Source organism: Caretta caretta, chromosome 6 (assembly GCF_965140235.1).
Source record: "Caretta caretta isolate rCarCar2 chromosome 6, rCarCar1.hap1, whole genome shotgun sequence".
Lineage (NCBI taxonomy): Eukaryota > Metazoa > Chordata > Testudines > Cheloniidae > Caretta > Caretta caretta.
In genome coordinates this window covers 36,831,695-36,852,952 of record NC_134211.1, presented here as the reverse complement: position 1 = coordinate 36,852,952, position 21,258 = coordinate 36,831,695, and the positions used below count along the sequence as shown (strand labels likewise).

Sequence of the window (21,258 nt, the reverse complement as noted above, 5' to 3'; positions counted from 1 at the left end):
AGGCTGGCCCTGGGACCTGTTCCATGGGGAAAACAAACCCGACCCAAACACATTTCCTCCTACTTAGCAGTCTCCCTTGGACTCCCTCCTAGAAGGAGTGATTGGACCCAGGATCCTTTGTAGCATCTTTCACCTGAGGATCTCTGCCACTTTACAAACATTAATTAATTAAATAAGCCTTAGAACACCCCTGTGTTGTAGGGAACAGGATGTTATCCCACTTGGTTGGTGGGGAGGAAATTACAGGAGGGGGGCTCTCACTGAGACACTCTCTCTCCTGATTCCTCATAGCAATAGGGTTTTTCAGGACAGCCCCCTGATAGTCCCATTTGCAGTTAGTTCCCTTGTCCTCTCCATCCCATCATCTGCTTAGAAAGAGCACTCACACACCTTCATCCTTTATGTTAATGCTTTTTCAGCCTCAAACCAAGCCTCAGACTGAACTTAATCAAGATCCATCCCCACTTTCTCAGGCCATGTGCCTGACTGTGCAACTACATAGGCCTCAGAACAGCTAACTTCAAGAATACATTGGATTTTATACAACGAATTGACAGGGAGGATATGCTATAGCACTAAGACTTACCAGGAAGAGCATCTGGTGGAAGAGCTCTGTACACCATTGAAAATCCAGTTCCAGAAGCCTTGTTATCAGAGACAAATTTCAGCTTTATGCCATTGGAGCTGAGCAAAATGGGTAGTGGAGAGTCAACCCCACAGAATCTCCCTGCAAATTACATATTTATTATTAGAGAACAATCATCTTTAAAAAAACGTAGTAAAGTTGGTTGAGAAAATGTATGCATATCAAAATAATAAAACCTCAGCTACAGTATTTGGTCATTAAAAAAAAATCAAAAGTACAAATATAACTAGAATTCTTACAGTCCTTCAGTTTGGGCTTTTCAAAAGTCCAAAAGCTTTTACAACTGAAAAAGCCCAAAAGCTAAAAACTAACATCCTCTGTGCTGGCCCATTATCATTTCACTGAACCTTCAGTTCCTCCTCCAAACACTTTTCCCCAATAAATTGTAATAAGAGGGCAATACCACTCACTCCTGCATGAGTTGTCAGCAGGCTTTCAACCAAGGCCCTTTTTTACCAAAATACAAGCCTCTACCACTTGAAGTTAAAGGGTAACTCCATTAGCTAGCGGAAATAGTAAACTGCTAGCATCTAGTGGCCAAGCTCCTAGAGGGACACATGACATGTAACTTGCAAGCATGAGTTCAGTGTGATCAGTGACAACACATACACAGCCTGAAAGCAGTGGATCCAGTTTCTATTATAACTTTAAACAACATTGAAGGACTCTATGAAAATATTTCACAGAATCACTGAAAAGCAACTCACCAACAAGTCTGTCATCTTTTGAATACACTGACAAAGAATCATAGTCACAGAACATGTCTGATTCCACATCAAAATGGGAGAAATTAAGTAGTATATGCATTCCTTCTGGGACCAGCAGAGTCCACACACACAACCTGCAATGACACAAACTGGATGAGTTCTTGTTTGCAATCAAACAACAAACTACAGCTGCAAGGTCATTGCATGTAGCTTCTGAAAAAGGAATGCTTGCATCTACTCACTGGTTGTTTTGATAGAAATGTTTGGGACTTTCTGGGAAACGTAATTCACCTTCATTGCTGGGGAGTTTACCATCCTGGATGCTACATGATGCTGCATTGTGGGGGTTTGAAATGAAACAGAAAATTAGGTTTGACATACAGTCATCTGCTACCCCCAAAAGCTCATCTAGCATGGAAGGAGGATTACGAGATTACTGTTTTAAAATTTCTCAGATACATTTTTGTCACAAGATTAGATTTGTATTGTGTCTCCCTCCTGCTTACCCCCTTTATTCACATGTAGGGGAACAGACAACAAAGTTTTAATGAACAGTGAGGCCCAGGAAAATGTAGAGTTATTATTTTCTCTTTCGTTCTTTTTTTACATAACTGCACTCAAAAACAAAACAATGTAAAACTTAAGATCCTACAAGTGGAAGCATGAAGGGGTATACGAATGTTTAGCGTATCTGGCACGTAAATGCCTTGCAATGCCGGCTACAATAGTGCCATGCTAATGCCCGTTTTCAATTTCAGGTGACGCTGAAAATAAGAAGCAGGCAGCATTATCTCCCATAAACGTAAACAAACTTGTTTGTCTTAGCGATTGGCTGAACAAGAAGTAGGACTGAGTGGACTTGTAGGAGGTGAATTGAAAAAAATACTATTTCTTTTATCTTTTTTACAGTGCAAACATTTATAATAAAAAATAATATGCAGTGAGCTCTGTACACTTTGTATTCTCTGTTGTAATTGAAATCAATATATTTGAAAATGTAGTAAAAACTAAAACTATTTATAATAAAGTTAAATTGGTATTCTATTATTGTTTAACAGTGTGATTAAAACTGATTAATAGTGACTATATTTTTTAATTTAGTTAATTTGTTTTGCATTAATCACATGCATTAACTGTGATTGACAGCCCTATAAATAAACCTACTTGTTTACTGAAGAGTTGAGTACAACTACATAGTGGAAAGGAAGAATGCAAACCACAGACTCTATTTTTTACATATAACACTTCAAAATATGCCCACTCAATTTCTGGTTCTCATGTACTATTTGAGTTTTCATTCCTACACTGCAGAGGAATATTTAACTCTTTTTAAAAATATCTGTTTACAAAGTAATGCAAATAAAAATGAATGAAAACATTTATTTTTATATTAGGTGCTCTAAAGGATTTTTTTTTCAAATCCCACTTCCCTTTCTGAGGTCAACCATATTTAAGCACACTCTTAGGTGCTTTCCTGAGTAGGGACAGACTTAAGCATGAACTTAAACTTTAAATACATATTTTGCTGAATCAGGGTTTAATTGTTTACAAGATCAGACCATAAATATGTATTTTCCCCCCATCATAGCTAATGTAACAATAGAGTTTTTATATCATTTGCCATAATATCTCTAACACAGGTAGAATGTGTTAAAGTACTCACCTGTAGAACTTTTCATTTGCAAATCTAGTTTGGGGGAGGAAAAAAAGGAATTTTAGAGAAGCACATTCAGTCTCATGACAAATCTTTTATACACTTTGCCTTTATCAGAATGAATAAATTTGTAAAAAGTATAGTGAATTTTAATCAAACTTCTTTTTTAAATCAGAAATTACTAACTCTGGGCCAGACTCTGTCACCTTTAGGGCTTCTGGCACCTTTAGGGCTTAAGATAGGGTGTGAATTTTAAGCAAAATAGGTATTCCAGAATAACTCCATATGTGGACACACTTATTTTGAAATAACAGCACTTTTTATCAGTTTAGTTTAATCTATTTTGGAAGTGGATTAAGCTAGTTCAGAAAAAGGCACTCATTCTGGAATAAGAAAGTGTGTCCCCCACATGGAGTTATTCTGGAATACCTATTTTATTTATATTTATTATTAATAAAATAGCTATTCCAGAATAACTCATATGCAGATAAATCCTTAATCAAGTAGAGTAGCATCCTACTCTGAGTAGTCCCATTGAGCTGAATGTGATTACTTGTGGAGTAAGGTACTATTTAGCAGATTAAGGGTGGCAGAATCTGGCTGGTAGTGTCATACAAATGACATTCTGGGCCTGATGCTCAGTTGTACTATCAGACCTCTTGTACTGATCTGACATTGTGAAGGGGCTGTAAGGTGGGTGCAAATGGAATTTATGATATTTTATGGGTTGCTTCTAAAGCACCCCTTTTTATGTCGAGCTAGGTTATTTCCAAATAATTTAAGCAGAATAACCAAATAAGTAATAAAGAAGAAGAATATATGAATAAGGCTGAAAAAAATTTCCACTCAAACCTTTTCTTGATGGAAAATTAGAATTTCAATTAAATGAAAATTTGCATGGAAAGCAGGTGCTTTCCTGAAGACATTTCAATTTTTCACTGGAAACCAAAACCCTGAAAACAAAATGTTTGTTTTTTTATTTGATTTCAGGTTTTTTTTATATTTCAGTTTTTCAATCAAAAGTTGAAACTTTCAGTGACATTTTCACATTTTCACTAAAAATGTTTTTTTGTTTAAATTCTGTGGGAAAAAAAAACATTTTGCAGCCAGTATATGTGAATCTCAGCTAATGCATATTTATCTCCACTTATACTCCCACAACCCTTGATTTCATTTAAAGAAAATAGCCCAAATTTGAAGAAAATATTAGCTCAACTTATAACTGCTCTGAGTAAAATTCACCCTTGTGTAGAGTGACAGCACAAAGCCTATGCACCATTTAAGTCATCAGTTCCATTAATTTAGAAGTGGTGAATAATCCTCATGCTAACCCTCTGCAAGAGAGTGATTTTACTCTCTGTGCACAGTGAGGGAACGTGTGAAAGGTGGAGAACTCATGAAAGTATGGATTTCTCCATACAGTTACAACGCCTGACCCAGCACAGCTCACTCAAGGAAAGCTACCAGTGACTTCAAGAAGTGCAGGTTTGGGCCCAAGAGATCACAAATATTCTGCTGTAAACTAATGAAAAGGATGTAAATGAATGAAAGTTCCATTTTAACACACCAACTGAATCCAATCCTTGAAACTCAATGGTTGTCCAGGGAGAAGACAAAATAAAATAAAATGATAATAAAATAGTCACTATTTGCAACAGTTCTAAACAATGACCTTTCTATTCCTATGAAGAATCAGCAATCGGAGTGCTGTCCAGCTAGACACATAATGAAATCCATAATCATTATTTGCTATGAAGCAAAGCTTAAAAAAAAAAATGGAGCCATGAAGAACACACCAGGAAATCATTACTCCTACATATTACTAATGTATTTGTGGAGGTTTTATTACCAGTATTGACGTTTTCTTGAATCCAGGAGAGCACCTTACGAAGATCTGTGAAAACCCCTGGCGATCCTCTCTGATCATACTTTTTCCTCACGTTATCATTCCAGCTTCGAGCACATCCCATACCCCAGGAGGTCACCCCAGCTAGAGTCCAGGCACCATGCTTACGCCTACACAAAAGAGGGCCTCCAGAATCACCCTATAATAAAGGTAACCCATCTTAATATAAAGCATGTATGTGACTAAGCAAGTATGAGCTCCCACTGGATGATTCCAGAAAAATCCAGCTGTATTTTGTACAGGAGTAATCCCCCTGCTATTTTAGGGCATGTCCCTTTAAGATAACCAAGGAAATCAGACTGTGCCTCCACAGCTGGGCTTGCTGTATTTAGTCAGGATCATTGTGAGGGTGAGAGGGAGGAAAAAACAGATAGACAACCATGTTCCCTGTCTCCAAGATGCATGTCCACATTTTTAGTGCAAGAGTGGGATGAGTTATGGTCTTAGCACAGGACTGAAGCGAGGAACTCAAATTCTAGTTCTGGTTCTGACACTGATTCCCTCTGTGGCCAGGAGCGTCTCATTTAACTTCCATGCCTCAGTTTTTCCTTCTTGATAATCAGAGCACCACTTTGTTACTTACCTCCCTGGGGTATTATGAGACTTCATTCGTTAATGCTGATGAAGTGTTCTGAATAGGAGAAGTTCCAAGTGTTATTGCACTGGGACATGTTCCAAAAGGCTAACCTGAAAGGTTTTCCAAACCCTAAGTAATTTCAAGGAACCCATACACAAGGGATGTGAGAATAAAATGGAGTGAAGTCATGAATGGATTATACTGGCCATCCTTGAAGAGTTAAAATATCAAATGGATTACACTGCCGATCATTGTATTATAGCATACGTCTATTCACTCAAAACACAGACACACACAAATGTGAGCTACAGCAAGGTCTGCAAGGCTATCTGTTCCACCAACCTGGCATGCATCCTTTCCTCCATCTGGAAATCCGGCACACATTAAAGTGTCTCCTCGGATTGGATTCCGTAAGGTTGACAAAGCTCTAGAACATTCCTTGTTGTCTAGGATTGGCAAGTTGACTTCATGCAAGACCTGAGGGAGGATTCCATCTAAAATAGAAGATTAAAGAAAAAATAAGGAAACGAGTTTGCTCGACATACTGGAAGTTCAGTGGATAATGACAGGGGTTTTTTTGGCGAAGTTTCATCGTCTAAATGTTGTATTTTGAGAAACAGCCATTGGGTATATGACTGTGTGAAGTTTTATGTGGGTGTATAATATTTCAATTCAAATATTGATCTTTGGCTGCATAAAATTTCAACTGTCTTGATTTGAAAATGTAGGCCCCTATCCTGTAGTGACGTGTGCAGGCACTGGGATCTGCCCATGCAGAGGCCATTGCAGGATAGGAGCCTTAGAAAACCGGTTTTCATTAAAAAGAGACCACTTTTGAAACAAAAATCAGCTCGTTCTCCCCCGCCCCTCAAAGTCCTGTTTTCATGCAAAATATCCCCCCAGACATTTTCACCCTATGAAATGGGATCATTTTTGTAACTATGAAATACAACTCCTGATTTCAAGATTTTCATATGATGTTCAGATTATATACCACAGATGTATTTTAAGTTTGTTATAAAACCCTTATTAATACATATAGAAAGAATTTCAGTTCACCTTTAAAGAAAAAGCAAAACTATTCCACCCTCGGACAGTTGAACTAAAAGAAAAAGTTAAAATGTTCAAAATAAAATACTTGGATATGTAGGAGGACTTGAGTTTATACCTCCTGCTTCCACAACCTCCTTTGGCAAACTACTTCAGAGTTCTGTAATACATTCAGAGTGAAATTTACTCTTGTGCACAGTGCAGAGGGACCACACAGAGCCATTGTACCACTTAAGCTCTGTTTTGAAGTTCCAATTCTGATTCTTAGCTGCTGTTTTCTTCCTGGCCCACCTGTGGCTAGATGCCTAAATTGTCTGTGTTCTGACTTTCAGATACAAGCTGACCCAACATAATATGTTACAAAACTGAAGAGTCAGAAAAATGTGTAAGGCTTTGCATTAGAATCCCAGTTAAAAGAACTCTGTCTCTCTCTCACACACACAGAGTTTACACCATTTGTCTGGTCTGTAGATTTGATGCTGCTGCACAAACTGCTAAGCACCTAAATAGGAAAAAAATAAAATAAAGGAGCTTATAAGCCATACTAAGAAAATTAAAAAGTTATTTCAGTGGCTTACTCTCTTTTAGACGGCCCCAACCACAAGTGGTACAAACATCTCCCGGATCAAACTTTTCACCCACATCAGGAAGGCAGGCTGGCAAAACTGATGAACCTACCATGAATATACATGAATTTCTTGTAAAATATTTGAAAGAAGAGCTGAAGAACATAAGCTTTGTTTTACTTCTCAACTAAATCTTTAAATAAAATAGCACTGTAGTTTATTGTGACATCAATCAGAGAGTTAATCTGAAAAAGATACCTGTTACAAGCTGCTGGAAACTCATTCATGCCCTCAGAGTATGATAACCAATGCCTGTTTTCAAAGCACCTCTGAGGAGGTTACCTTCTTTCCTGGTGCTTTATTGGATGAATGTATTCTTTTAACCTGAGAATTCATTGGTTCATTGTGTTGCCATTTGTTAGCTTGACAGAATGGATGACCAGATTAAGTCATAGGTATTACAGACCTTAGATACTCAAATTATCTTTCTATAAAAGAATCTAAATTTTCCTGTTAAAAAAATAATCTGGTCCTCATGCTTGCAAAGGAAACCATGCAAATGTGAACCAAGTATAAACAACACAGTGATGTGTGCCTGAGTCTGCAGAGAACCTGAAACAATAGATCTGAGAGAGATAACTGGCTCATGCATCTCAATGTGGTATTAACAGCAAGGTACACTGCTCCGGAGGGCACTGTCAACACTACTCCAGGAGACATCCCTGTGTAAGAGGAGAGAGTGCAGTGGGCCCAGCTCACCCACCCTGACTGCTGGAGTAAGTACTGAAAGAATGAATGCAAGCTGCTGTCCCTGTCTCTGTTTCCTACTCCCAAACGGAGGTGGGTCCATGCTGTCACTATAAAGAGAACTCCATGTCCTTCCTCTGCTTCTATGGGAAGGAGAGGGGAACTCCAGTCACCTCTACCAAAAGTGGGTGGTGGGGTGATGACAGTAGCAGGGCCATAGAAACGGCCCATGTCATGTTATGTTATGTCTAGGGCCATAGGTGCTGGAACTAGGGGTGCTACTGCACCCCCTAGCTTGACATTTCTATTGTATACAGGGTTTACAGTTTGGTTCAATGGCTCTCAGCACACACACCCCTATACAATTGTTCCAGCACCACTGACTAGGGCCCTGAGTTGCCTTAATCTGGCCCAGCTGGAACATACTGGGAGTGCCACTCTGTGGACGCACGAACATAATTTCTTTTCAACACAAGCATTTCAGTTAAATACTTAGGGCCAAATTCTAACAGCTGTACTCCCAATGAGTAATACCCTATTCTTCAAGGTTCTGCTCCATGTGAATAAGTCTATTCACCTCAGTTATTTTTCTGACTTGCCTCCAGACCTTTAATTACTCTTTCTCAAAAACACAAAGGCCATGCACACTGATGTATTCTTATTTTTCCATCTCCATTATGCTGTAGATTTTATTATGATACAATTATGTTTTCTATGAAGAAATTTATTTAAAATTAAAATAAAATATTTCTCCTTAGGAGTTATGCTTTAACAACAATGTTTAACAGGGAGGTCTGTGAGTTTAATGTTTATAATTACAAATAATTGTATAGCATTGTGGCCTTACTAAAGTTGAAAGCACCATCCAGCTTCACAAGGGCAATGTCATAATTCATTGGTCTTTTGGGGTTGAAATTTGGGTGTTTAATGATGGCTTTAACTGGTAGTGTCTGCTCTCCTTCCTCCATGAGACTTAAATCATGTTCTCCAGCAGTGATGTTCAGGTAATCGCGTAAGTGTCTGTAGGGTAGAAAGTTAACGTTTAAAGAGCAAAAGTAGAAAAACGGGACAATGAAAAATATAGGTATTCTTAGGTATGTCTGTACTGCAATCAGAGGTGTGTTGGCAGCATGTGCAGACACCGCCAAGCTAGCTTTACTTTAGGTAACAGTAAATCTAGCAGTAAAGCATGGCTTCAGCATAGGCTAGCTGTCTAAGTAAATACCCAGCATCCTGAATGGGCTTGTACAGCCCACACTGAGGCCCACGCTGTTGCAGATTAACTGCTGTTGGTATTGAAGATAGTTGGATTAAAGCTAGCTCAGGGATGTCTACACATGCTGCAGTCACACTTCCAACTGCAGTGTAGACATCCCCTCAGTCTTTTTAACATATAATTTTGATAAGGACTGCCATTATGTAGCACTTCCTATCCACAGATCTTAAAGCACTTTACAAACATTAATAGATTATCCTCACAACACCCATGTGAAGTAAGAAAAGATGGGGAAACTGAGGTACACAGTAGTGACTTGCTCAAGCAAAACAGCAAGTCAGTGGCAGACCCAGGAACTTCCTTATTTCTAGCCCTGTGCTCTCAACATTAGATCATGATGTTTTTTTGGATGGGAAAACTAAGGCACAGAGAAACTAACCTGTGACTTCCTCAAGATCATCCTCTGAGTCAGTGGCAGAATCAGGACTAGAACCCAGATCAAAAAATTCCCAGTCCTGTATCCTAACAGTAAGGGTGAAATTCACCACTATGCAGAGGAAAGCACTGCTTACACACCATTTAGCTCCCATTTGGACCCTATTGTGAGGGCATAAAGTGGTATATCATCCCTGTGCTGGCTCTCCCCATAGAAGTGGATTCCATCCTAGGTCTCAATGAAATTAGCAATGCAGTACAATAATTACACAAAACTACTGCATACATAGATTAGACACTTCAGTAGTTAGGAAGTGCTGGTTTTCCAGAGAGAAATTCAGTTTTGATCTCCTTATGCTAGGATTTACAAAGGCATCTAAAGGAATTAGGTGCAAACTTCCCACAGAATTGGCATCTAACTCCCGTAGATGCCTCTGAAAATCCCAGCCTAATTTGTTAAAATTATTCACAGGTAGTAACCAGACAAGGCATTTTCCTATTAACATTCAAAACTGAACCCCTGTCCCTTTGATGAATCTGCTCAGTGATATGAGTCATTCCTAATTTTTAAAAAGTAACTGTTCTACATTACAGATAAGCATCTTTAGCCTTCTGATTTCTCCGTGAAAGTGCTGATTCATAAGGCTTAAGCCAAGGGACAGAAACTGGGGTTAATTCAGCTCCCGCCTCTCCCCTCAGCTCCCTGGTGTGGGATCTTTAATTACTATGTGTGACCCAGGGACCCCTTGATGCCAACTGGCAGAGGACACGGAGTATATACAGTTTTACAGGGATCCCTTGATTCAGATAGATTCCTAACAGTTCACCAAAAGGTAGTATGTAAGGTCTCTACAGAGAACCAGTAGCTCATAATCATCATTGTGACATGTATGGATAGATAATTAAGAAGTTATGTATCTATACTGAAAAGGATGTTCTTAAGGTTCCTGTCAGGCAGCAGGTAACAGACACTTATATCTCTGTCTGGCCATTTGGGTAGCGTGTATTGTATGCCTCACAATGTATGCCTATTTGGATACTGAGCTAAGGGCTAAGTAAGGCTGTGTCTACACTGCCAGTTTCAGGGCTAAAACTTTAGTCGTTCAGAGGTGTGAAAAAACACCCCATAGTGACAAAAGTTTTACCACTGAAAAGCACCAGCATAGACACAGTTCCCAGCAATAAAGCTACCAACCCCTCATTCAGGGTGGGTTTTGTTTTTTTTTTATCGCCGGGAGAGCTCTGTGTGACTACACTGCCCACGTCACAGCGCTGCCGCAGCCATGCTGTAATGTGGGCAGTGTAAACACACCCTAAGACTGCAAAAAATCGACAAGAGAGGAAATCTACAGGATGAAACAAACAGCAGAGAAATTCCCTATTTATGAATAAAAGACAAAGAATTGTGCTGGTATATCTTGGAATACAAAGGAACACACTAGGTCTGTCACCTAGCGGGCAAGCTGACAGCGTGCTTATCTCAGAGAAGGCCACAGTCAAGCCAGGCTGTAAAGTGCTGCAAGGATTTTGGGTGCGCAATACTCGACATTAAAGACGTGATTACATGTAGGTTCTAGAATGTGTAACCATTTGTTGCCAATACTTCTCTTTGGTACTACTCGAATCTCTGTGCTTTGTTAAATAAGCCTTATCCTTGATTTTACAATACACATATCTAAGTGCTCTGTGTTAGGTGGAGTGGTAATCTGAGGAGGAACTGGTAAGCAGGGGCATGCTGCTTCTTTGGAAGCAGTGAATCTGTGAATACTGCAAGTATGCGGTCAGTGAACCAGAGGCTGGACACTCCAGAGAGATGCTTGGTGGCTCAAGCGTTGGAGCGTGCCAGTTGCTAATCTACAGCGTGACAATGGAGCCTGCAAGGCTTAAAGAAGAGAAAGTGCTTGTGTTGCCCATGGAAATGGGGAACTGACCTACAAAAGGCATAGACAAGGCTTCCTCACGCTAAGGGCAGGTTGTAGCGAGGAGCCTCATAATCCTGGGTTCCCCCAAGATGTGTTATATCAGGGGAGGTTAGGTCAGGGGTATCAATCGTTGCTAATTGCAAAGAGAATCTCCAGCAGCAGTGTACTCCCTGGTGCTATAATGGGACCCAGTTTGTACTCAGAGGTAAGAGTGCCACCTATTGAGTCTCTAGCTCTCTTCCATTAGCACCCTGGATTTTACTGGACATCTTTCATCCCACAAGATTCCAGTTTTTGTTAAGGTTTGTTTCTTTTGAAGAGCCTGATCCTGCATATCAAAATTCTTGGTTATTTTACTGGAAGTTTGTGGCCTGCAATGAGGCAGGATTGAGCCCTTAGTGTCTTGCATTATGCCGCTTCAAAGTAACCTTTACAGAAATATTACACTCCATTGGAATTGCTGGATATACATTCCTCGCCCCGAACAACATAGCTGCTCCTTACTACACTTTGGGTCTATTTTCCTCCTTTAAATGGCTTGTGAACTTTTATGAGTTCTTTTCCATCCCCCCACGCGCCCAATAAAAATTCAATTTGCAACCAGTATTTTTCAGATGGAAAGGTTATTGGGGTCTGTAAACAATTTCCACAGACAAATGCCATAGCGCAAGCACTTTTATTAGCAATACACTTTTCTTCACTTGCAGCCCTGTAGTAAAATTCCTCATCCATACCTGTCTAAAACACAGTGAGCTGCCGTGACCACCCACTGAGCAGAAACAATCGTGCCTCCACAGAAATGCCTTTGCCATCGTTTCAAGGAAACCTGCATCATAAAGAATGCCTGTCATGTAAAAATCTGTACATCTTGATTTGATCTAGGAAAGAGAGCATTCTCAAAGCCTTCACCACATTACAGTTAACACTGATTAAGAAAATTCAACAACACTTCTTGGCATTCGGGCGGGGTTTGGTGTCCTCAGCTCTTAGAGCTCCCATTGAGCCCCAATAAGTGTTTAGTTTTATCTCCAAAAAATTTTGTGACATGAGTACAAATTATATTTCACAAAGGCAAAAAGATGGACATATTCAGCACACTGGAGAGGGGAGTTGGTTGTTTAGACTCTATGCATTACAATTCAGACAGGTTGCCAGAAGCCTTCACAGCTGTTCGGTGTCCTATGTGAAATTAGTTTGCGGTCTCAGACCACCAAACAGTACAAGGCACCACCCTCTTCCCAATCACTACATTCTCTGGAGGTTTGTGATGGTTCTTTTATCTTCCAAACAAGCTCACCCATCCCTATTTATAACAGACCAGCTACAGACTCCCTTTAAGACCCAATAATAAACATAACAAAAGTTTCTAGGAACTTGGAGAGTGTGGAAATTATTCCTGCCTTCTGTTTGCTTCACTGCTCTTGCTAAAAGCAGCATGGAACTCAACAATAGAGCACCAGATGTGCCAATGAGCACAAAGTACCCCTGCCTTTCTGCTTTTGTTACATCTATGAAAAGTTGGGCCTTTGTTCCCAAAGTGGCACAAGATAAAACTGCATTCCCTTGCGCTAACCTGCCATGGATGCGAGCCTTGTTTCACCTGGTTCCCACCAACAATGCGAGTGAGGAGGTTGAAATTATTCCATGGCTTCATTTCATGTGGCTTGTGTCCACACCTAGAATCTGAAGGGTATCAAAATCAAATCAATCAAATCAAATCAAAGAAAAGAAAAAGAAAATGAGCTCGTGTGTATCATTCTGTTCTTGACTAGCATCAAAGTTTTCAACACCAACAAGCATGCAGACATTCAGGGGTAGAATCAAGTAGGAGACATATAAGGGCCCAATCCTGTAGTCCTCTCATACAATCAGCTTCCATTGAACACTCATTAATGTGCCTGGTTTCTATAGGATCAGGAATAATTCTGCGTTTCCTCATTGCCTTTTTATTCTGGATCTAAAATGCTGCAGCTGCACCACTGCAGCGCTTCAGTGAAGTCGCCACCTATGCCAACAGGAGAGGCTTTCCTGTCGACGTAGGTAGCCCACCTCTCCTAGAAGCGGTAGCTAGGTTGATGGGAGAATTCTCCTGCCAACCTCGCGCTGTCTACACCAGGAGTTAGGTCGGTTTAACTGCATCACTCAGGGGTGCAGATTTTTCACACCCCTGAGCGACGTAAGTCTACTCACCTCATGTCCTGGTGTAGACCAGGACACGAGTTCTCCATTTTTTGTGCCTGCACTGGGTACAGTCAGAAAGAAACTTAAGCTTTCAAGGTGATAAAAGCTGCTCCAGCGCCACTTTTCTCCAGCCCTGCTTTGAAGCACTCACAAATCCAGGGAACAGTTTTGTTACATTTTAATATGTCCTGGGACGCTGATACTGTGAGATGTCTGTTTGCTCTGCTCTGTGTTTCTGAGTAGTGTCATCAGCTTCCTTCATTTTGGAAGGGGAAGGCAGATCTGTATTTTTTTCTTACACTATGAAACCATTTTTAGGCTTTCCCATCTTTTCCTCCAAAAGCTGCATTCCCTGTTTTTCAGATTGTAAGCATTTTATGCAGTCATTCATGGTAGAGGGAAGATGGGGACCCATTTTTATACCCCGCGAGACAAAGTGAACCCATCTTCAAGCCCGATCCTGCAATCAGTTTCACACTGGTGGACTACTTCACCAGAGCCTTATTGACTTCAGTGGGACTCTGCCGAAATGTAGGAGTGCAGCTCAGGCTGCAGGACTAGAGCCTCAGTATTTGTCTTGTATTCTTGAATTCACCACCAGCAAAGTGCACTTTATTGGCTAATTAACGGAGGGAAGCAGTGGAGCAAAAGTCTGACAGAATTGGTTTAACCTGCAATTGGTGTCATAGCTTATAGAATCATAGAAACGTGGGGCTGGAAGGGACCCCGAGAAGTCATCTAGTTCAGCCCCCCTGTGCTGAGGCAGGACTATGTAAACCTAGTCCATCCCTGACAGGTGTGTGCCCCCTCATGTAAAACCAGCTCTATCTCTAAGTACTTCATGCAGCAGACCAGTGACTCACCCATTGCTATATGTTCTGAGATCTGAAGGCAATCACTAATGTAGAGAACCTGTATCAGACCAGCCAAGAGCAACTGTTTACATGCTACAGGAGCTCTCCATTTGGGTGTCCTCATGTTTTATTTTTACTAATATGACTTTTTTCTGCCATGAACAAATATTAAGAGGCAAACAAGGAAAAATATACATAGGAACACTTAAAACCCCTTTAATCTGAAATTCCCTTTTATATAAATGTTGGGAATGAATTGCTGTTCCACTAACCCCGTCAATTATTGGACCATGCATTTAGCCAAACTCGTTTGCATCCCTTAAAACATTTTGGACCAATGGGGTTGACCTACCCACTACATAGGCTTTGATAATCAGCAACTTATGGGTGGACTTTTCAAAAGCATTCAGCACTGGCCTAAATACCTCTGCTACCCAGCTTGCTCTCTGAGACAGATATATTTATATTTTTTTAAGGGTCTCTGTGTGTGTGTACACAGAAAAACACTTACAGCAATAATACTGAGTTTACAGAGGTTTTTTTGCAAAGCTAAACTCAATCTTTCCAATTTCAGCAACTGCTTGCTATCTGTATTAATGAAAAGGGCATTGTTGTTTTGATGCATTTTCCAAACCCAGCATATTAGCCATAATTCCCATTTTTGCTTTTCTATTTGAAACTGTGTGAAAATTTTCAGTGAAGTCAAAAGTCTCCAAAGCATTTAACAGACCATGTATATAGGGTTCTCTCACCTATCTCTGCAATGCAGCCACCTGTGTGGCAGAATGCTGCAGCAATAAAATGTGCCATTATTTAGGATACCAAGAGTAGCTGGCAGTGTTTGTAATAAAATGTTCCACTTTTGACTTAAATGTCCATGAAAACATTCAAATAAAAAAAAAACAGTGGAACTATGGGTAATTTGCTGGGTTTGGGCAATGCAACTCCAAAATTTCCCTTTTCACTTGTTCAACTTTGCAAGCATCTGCCAGAACTGGATGGTTTGCTGCGAGCTTTGGCACTCCACCACCAATAAAACTTAGTCCCATTGCTATCAGAATATTTTATCTACACACACATTTTACAAAATAACAAATATATTGCTACCTCAGTGAGTCAAGCCTGAAATTTAATTTACCCTTTTGCACAAGTGAAGTTGAGATCACAAAAAAATACAATTGGCCTGATTCTGATCTCATAGATTTACTGCATTGGAGTGTCTCTGGATTCTCAGACTGTAATTGAAATCAGACCCCGCTGACCACATGCATATTTTTGGATTATTCAATAAGAGACTGATGGAAATCCACAACATGACTCTTAACACTTCTAATAATGATTGCCATATTCCTAAACCAAATAGCAATTAAAAAATCATGAGGTATGATTAAATTGGACACAGTTGTGAAAACAATCCAGATTAGTCATTATATTCTATCAGGATTTTTTTTTTCAAAATGGGTCCAAATGGAGTACACTCTGGGATTTTAAAATACAAGACAATTTAAAAGAGGAGCTAGTCCAAGTCATTTCATTTCAACTGAAGTAAAGACTTTGGGCTGGTAACATGCAATTGGCACAGAAATAACTACATCAGTTTTAATCCACAACTTTTGTTATTTTGGTGCAAACCTGCAAAGATCTTATTTTGATTTAGTTTAGTTTGTTAAAGGAAGAATTAAGCTAAATTGAAAAACCTTTTATTCTCAAGTGTCCACTCACAAACATGCAATAACATAACAAAAGGAGTGGATTAAACCTCATACTGTAGACCAGCGGTTTTCAAACTTTTTGAGCTGTGTCCCCCCCCCCCTTGGAGTTACAATTTTTGGTTGCGCTCCTCCGCAACCATACAAAAAGAGATTAGTCACGGGGTGGAGGTGGCGCTCCCTCTCCGAACCCTGCCACGCCGAGCTGAAGCCTGAGCTAAAGCCCAAGCCACCTGGCGTTGCCGCTCACCACCCCAATGTTCCTCTGTGCCCCTTTGGGGGGGGGCGCACCCAACAGTTTGAAAACTCTGCAGTGGACAGACATGACCTAGGGTCAGATTCTCAACTGATATAAATTAGTGTAACTCCTTTACTTCAATGGAGCTACACTGTTTTACACCATCTGAGAATCTGGGCTTTTGCCTTTAAAAAATGATTAAATCTTGATCCTACCTTTTTGTAGACGCAGTGGCACGGAGTTTCCTTCTCTAAGACAAACTATCCCAAGCATGAATAAAAGCAGGTCGCCTAGGGCTACTGGCATTTTGAGGCTGTAAGTGACCAAGTAAAGATGGGAAGAGTTTTTATAGGGGGAAAGAAGAAAATAACGCTGTGGGAGACCAGCAATTGACTAATTAAAGTGGAGGTTACTCATTAATCCAGCCATAAAGCGTTTACTGGGCACAACTAAATTTTCCAAATTTAACCAAGCATGATACCTTTTATAAACCTTAAAGTTACTGAGGTCTTTGTTGCTAAATATTTTCTGAAGTCTCCCAGAAAAAATAAACAGCCAATTCAAGACAAATGGCAGAACTGTAAATTATTGCATGCTCCCCTAGGTGATATCTAGCTAATACAGTAAACATATAATAGCATCACACCAGAGAAAACCAATTGGTTGTAATTGTAGGTCAATACAGTTTTCACAGTTCTCGTTGCTGGTGTATGTGACGTTTACTTACTGTATTTTACATGTTAGCCAACAGAGCAGATCTGAGAAATGTATTGACAGTGTGTCCAAGCTGGACAAGACACAAAATAAAGACTGTCCCTGACTCAAAGAGCCTATGTGTAAAATTTTCAAAAGTGCAGAATCAAAGTCTCATTTTCAAAAGGGACATAAGCAACTAAGGCCCAGATTTTTAAAGGTATTCCGGTGTTCAACTCAGCGCTGCAAGGTATAATTGACATAGATGACAAGGTCCCATTTTCAAAAGTGACCTTGACACTTGAGGGGGAGAGAGAGAGAGAGAGAGAGAGAGAGAGAAGGTAGGTGAGATAATCTCTAATATACTGGAACCAACATGGCTACAGCCCTGCAAAACAAAATTGACACTTAAGAGTCTCTTTGAAAGTCAATGGGACTTAGGATCCTAATTCTTGAAGTACTTTTGACTCACAATGACACTCAAATTCCTAAATGTTGGTCTCATTTTCAAAAGTGACTTCAGTACTTAGAAGCCTAAGTCCCACTGATTTTCAAGGAGACTCCTAAGTGCCAAGATCAATTTTGAATATAGGACTTAGGCATTGTAACACTTGCAATGCTGAGTGAAGCAACACCTAAATACCCTTAAAAACCTGGGCCTTTGGACCTGAAGTCTCACAGGAACCTAAGTCTCATTGTGAGTCAAAGTGTCTAAGTCATTCTTGAAAATGGGACTTAGGCTCCTAAATCATTTTGCTGCTTTTCAAAATTTTATACTAAGGAGCCTAAACAAGGTAGACAGAGTAGACAGATTGCACTGGGAAACCTAGAAAAGAGAATGCATCTCCATTTATTCTTCTTTTTTTTATTTTTGCTCATTAAATTAGTAGGCAACTATAGTGTGGTTTGAAATATTTGGAATAAAATAACAGATTTGACCAAAATATCAGCATAGCAAAAGTGAACTCGTATGAAACACATAAGGGCCAAAATTAGGTATCATCACAGTTGGTGTTATCACTGAAGAAGATAAATAATCCTAGGAAATCTGGAAGACACAAATAAAGCTACAAGTCTTATCTAAACTGGGGAAAAGGTATACTCTTACAATGATCGCTAACAGATTGTAAAATCTTATTGCAGTCAGGGCAGGTTGTTGTTTTACCTCAATTTAGCTCGTCAACGTAAATCCTAGGCTCCCTCAGCTGTCATGTTGTAAAATACACCATTTTCCCTAGTGTAGCCATACCCACAAAAAACAAAAGGCAATAGCACCCTTTCCTGCATAGGGTGTACATTAAAGTCTGAGACAAGATATGGGATGAACAATATGTATGTATTTCTATATAGCTATCTAAAATCTTGAGCAAATTCAGAGAGTCCACCGAAATACACATATCCACACAGGCTCTAAAAAAATGACATAACTCCACACTGCAAACAGATAATGTGCCAATTTTTACAAGAAACAAAAAGGACATTTCATTACTAAGAGTATGACTACCATTTTGATTGGGGCACATATTTTCTTTCATTCATTCATGCTCTGAAAAAAAATAATTCCCCACTGATCACATAAATGTGATTTTGCCCGTTAGCCTCTAAATCGCTTCTGAACATATTCTCATGTGAAGTGCACATGCCACTTTCGAATCAGCCATTAATTTCACAGTAGCACACTCCAAACTCCACCGCTTCAGCATTGACCACTTGATCCATTATTCTGTTGTAGGTTCTTGCCATTCGCTTCCTTTAATCAGTCGCAGGGTGATAGCAAATGACACCCTGTTCTGAATGCCTGATTTTCAATCAAACTCAACTGTATATAGATCTTATCCTAGAAACACCCTTAAGCAGCTGCTCTTCTATCTTCTGCTGAAAAAACACCGCTGTTCCCTTGCTGATCCTGAGGGCTGTCTTTTTCTGACTGCTCGTATCTGCTTTGCGAAGTAAAGAATAAAATCAACTGCATATAATGAAGAGGTCACTGATTAGTCCATCACAGTGACATCTTTCAGGATCACAAAGTCTAACAGCTACGGTGTAACTACTTATTTTTCCATATGTCACTGAGCCTGGCATATCCATTTCTCATCAGTAATATGACAAAGTATTCACACAGTGTCACTTACAATAAGAATAAGCAGTCAGCTTGTTTGGAATTTAGAATACAGAGAGGAAACACTTACTGTGCAGTGACCTAGGAGGTCCAAGGGGAAAGGAACAGAACAGCATGTACTGTACACTCTGTCTCTTGTCTCAGACAACAAAAGAGGAGCATAGGCTCTCGCCTTCTCTAACTGCTCTTTGTTCTCTTCCTCCACTGCCTATTTGTCTTTGCCCTGCTGCACGTTGGATAAGATGCAATAGCAGCTCCAGACAAAGGCACTGATAATCCCATCCTCATTCTCCATTGCTTGGCTGCTGTCGCTCCCATACCTTGCAACCTTGGCAATCAGCACCACAAGTCTCATTCCATACAGACTAGACATGGGCCAGAACAGAAACCTTGAATTTGATCATCTTCTAGGTGTTCAGAATCCAAACCCAGATCTAGATCTGTATTTTGCAAATGGTCACTATCTTTATAATAGGTCAAACCCAACCCCTGAACCCAAAAGCCCAGGAACTTTGCGATGTTTGAAATCCAGGTCTGGGTCCATAGTTTAACAGCTTAAGCCCATCTCTAATCCCAGTATTGCAGTGCTGGCCAATGCCTGACTGTCCGTCCTGTCACTTTTCTAGCTGCATATTTCATTTTCAGGTATTATAAACAACTTTGCGTTCCATTGTACTTCAAAGCCCTGGCTGGGATGATTTAACTGGGAATTGGTCCTGCTTCGAGCAGGGGGTTGGACTAGATGACCTTCTGGGGTCCCTTCCAACCCTTATATTCTATGATTCTATGAAATGCACCAGGGCCTTGCTTCCTCCCTCTCAGATTATCACACAAAGAACACACTTACCAGCAAGAACACGCAAAGAAGGTGGAAAATCCCTATCTTTAGAACTGAATCTTATTCAGTGGAAGTCTAAACACTTTTTTAGTATTACAAAATTTGAAACAACTCTGGTTGTTTTGCAGAACAACAACAAAATACTCCAAACTTTCATTACATAGCCGCTAAAGTCAAGCGGCTATGGGCAATTGCCTTTATTTGATCACTGCTTGAGCAAGCGGTTGTTTCAGTGGCATAAAGATTTGGACCCAAGCAAAGGCAGGGCCCCAATTTACGGACATCAGAGCAGCAGAAAGATCAGAGGCTGTGATTTACCTCCCATTTTATCCCACTAACAGAAAAGGACACTGGGTATGGAGTTTGCTTCACTTTCTATCCAAACACAAATGATTAGGTGGTGAGTATGCTCACCCTTTGGTCTTACTGCCACAGGACAACACACAAAACAAAGACACCCCAAGCCGTTAATTTGCCATCAGTTCCAATGCTGGAGGGTATTTAGGCTGCTACGTGTCTCATGGGAAAGACACTTAAATGAGCAAAACAATGAGTTAAAGCTTTTAAAAGGTCACCTAGTCACACTTGTTAAATTGCTCATGAGAGATCATTGGCAAGAATTGCAAGTTTTAATGGTGAGACAAAATTAACAATTTAATATAGTCTATACAACATATGGCTTCATGGCTTGAAAGGAGGTGGGTTTTTTTGTTAGTTTTTGTTTGTTTGTTTTTGAGAGCACTGGGAGAGCTCTCTCCCAGCGCTCTGCCGCGACTACATAAGCCACGTTAAAGTGTTGCCGCGGCAGCGCTTTAACGTTGCCAGTGTAGACTAGCCCTGAGTTACTCCTGATTTGCACCTGTATAATTTAGAGGGGACTCAAGTTTGTCCAAAAGAAATAGCTGCAACAATTACATAACATTTACCAAAGAATATAAAAACGGTTGGTTTTACAGCTTCTGTTGTTGATTACACACAATGAAAAAGGCCCTTAATAAAATAAAAGCACACCTGCGATTTCAATAGGCTAGTTTCCTTTCTTTTAGAGAATACATACCGTACAACATCTGAGAAATGTTGACCTTTCATCCACTTACATAACCAGACAGTCCTTACCATATTTCAGTGATTTGTTTATAGGAGGGGGAAGTCAAGGAAATTCCCCTCTTGAAACTATCCAGTCTTTGGCTGTAAATGTTC

General features: G+C 40.0%; 1 protein-coding gene across 2 annotated transcripts in view; it reads right to left on the bottom strand.

The window, feature by feature from the left end:
- OVCH2 (ovochymase 2) overlaps window positions 1–19,376 on the bottom strand; it is a 30,603-nt gene extending 11,227 nt beyond the window's left edge. Inside the window, exons 1-12 of one of the 2 annotated variants that reach the window (XM_048852578.2) lie at window positions 19,291–19,376; window positions 16,624–16,721; window positions 13,000–13,109; window positions 12,161–12,252; window positions 8,701–8,873; window positions 7,119–7,214; window positions 5,833–5,984; window positions 4,857–5,052; window positions 3,017–3,040; window positions 1,596–1,686; window positions 1,354–1,487; window positions 587–727 (exon numbers count right to left, since the gene is read on the bottom strand). In XM_048852578.2, coding sequence (XP_048708535.1) covers window positions 587–727; window positions 1,354–1,487; window positions 1,596–1,686; window positions 3,017–3,040; window positions 4,857–5,052; window positions 5,833–5,984; window positions 7,119–7,214; window positions 8,701–8,873; window positions 12,161–12,252; window positions 13,000–13,109; window positions 16,624–16,714 — 1,300 coding nt within the window. In that variant the 5' untranslated portion in view covers window positions 16,715–16,721; window positions 19,291–19,376. Of the gene's footprint in view, window positions 1–586; window positions 728–1,353; window positions 1,488–1,595; window positions 1,687–3,016; window positions 3,041–4,856; window positions 5,053–5,832; window positions 5,985–7,118; window positions 7,215–8,700; window positions 8,874–12,160; window positions 12,253–12,999; window positions 13,110–16,623; window positions 16,722–19,290 lie in introns of those variants that run through there. The other variant, XM_048852579.2, reaches the window with a different exon arrangement.
- Window positions 19,377–21,258: the final 1,882 nt, after the last annotated feature.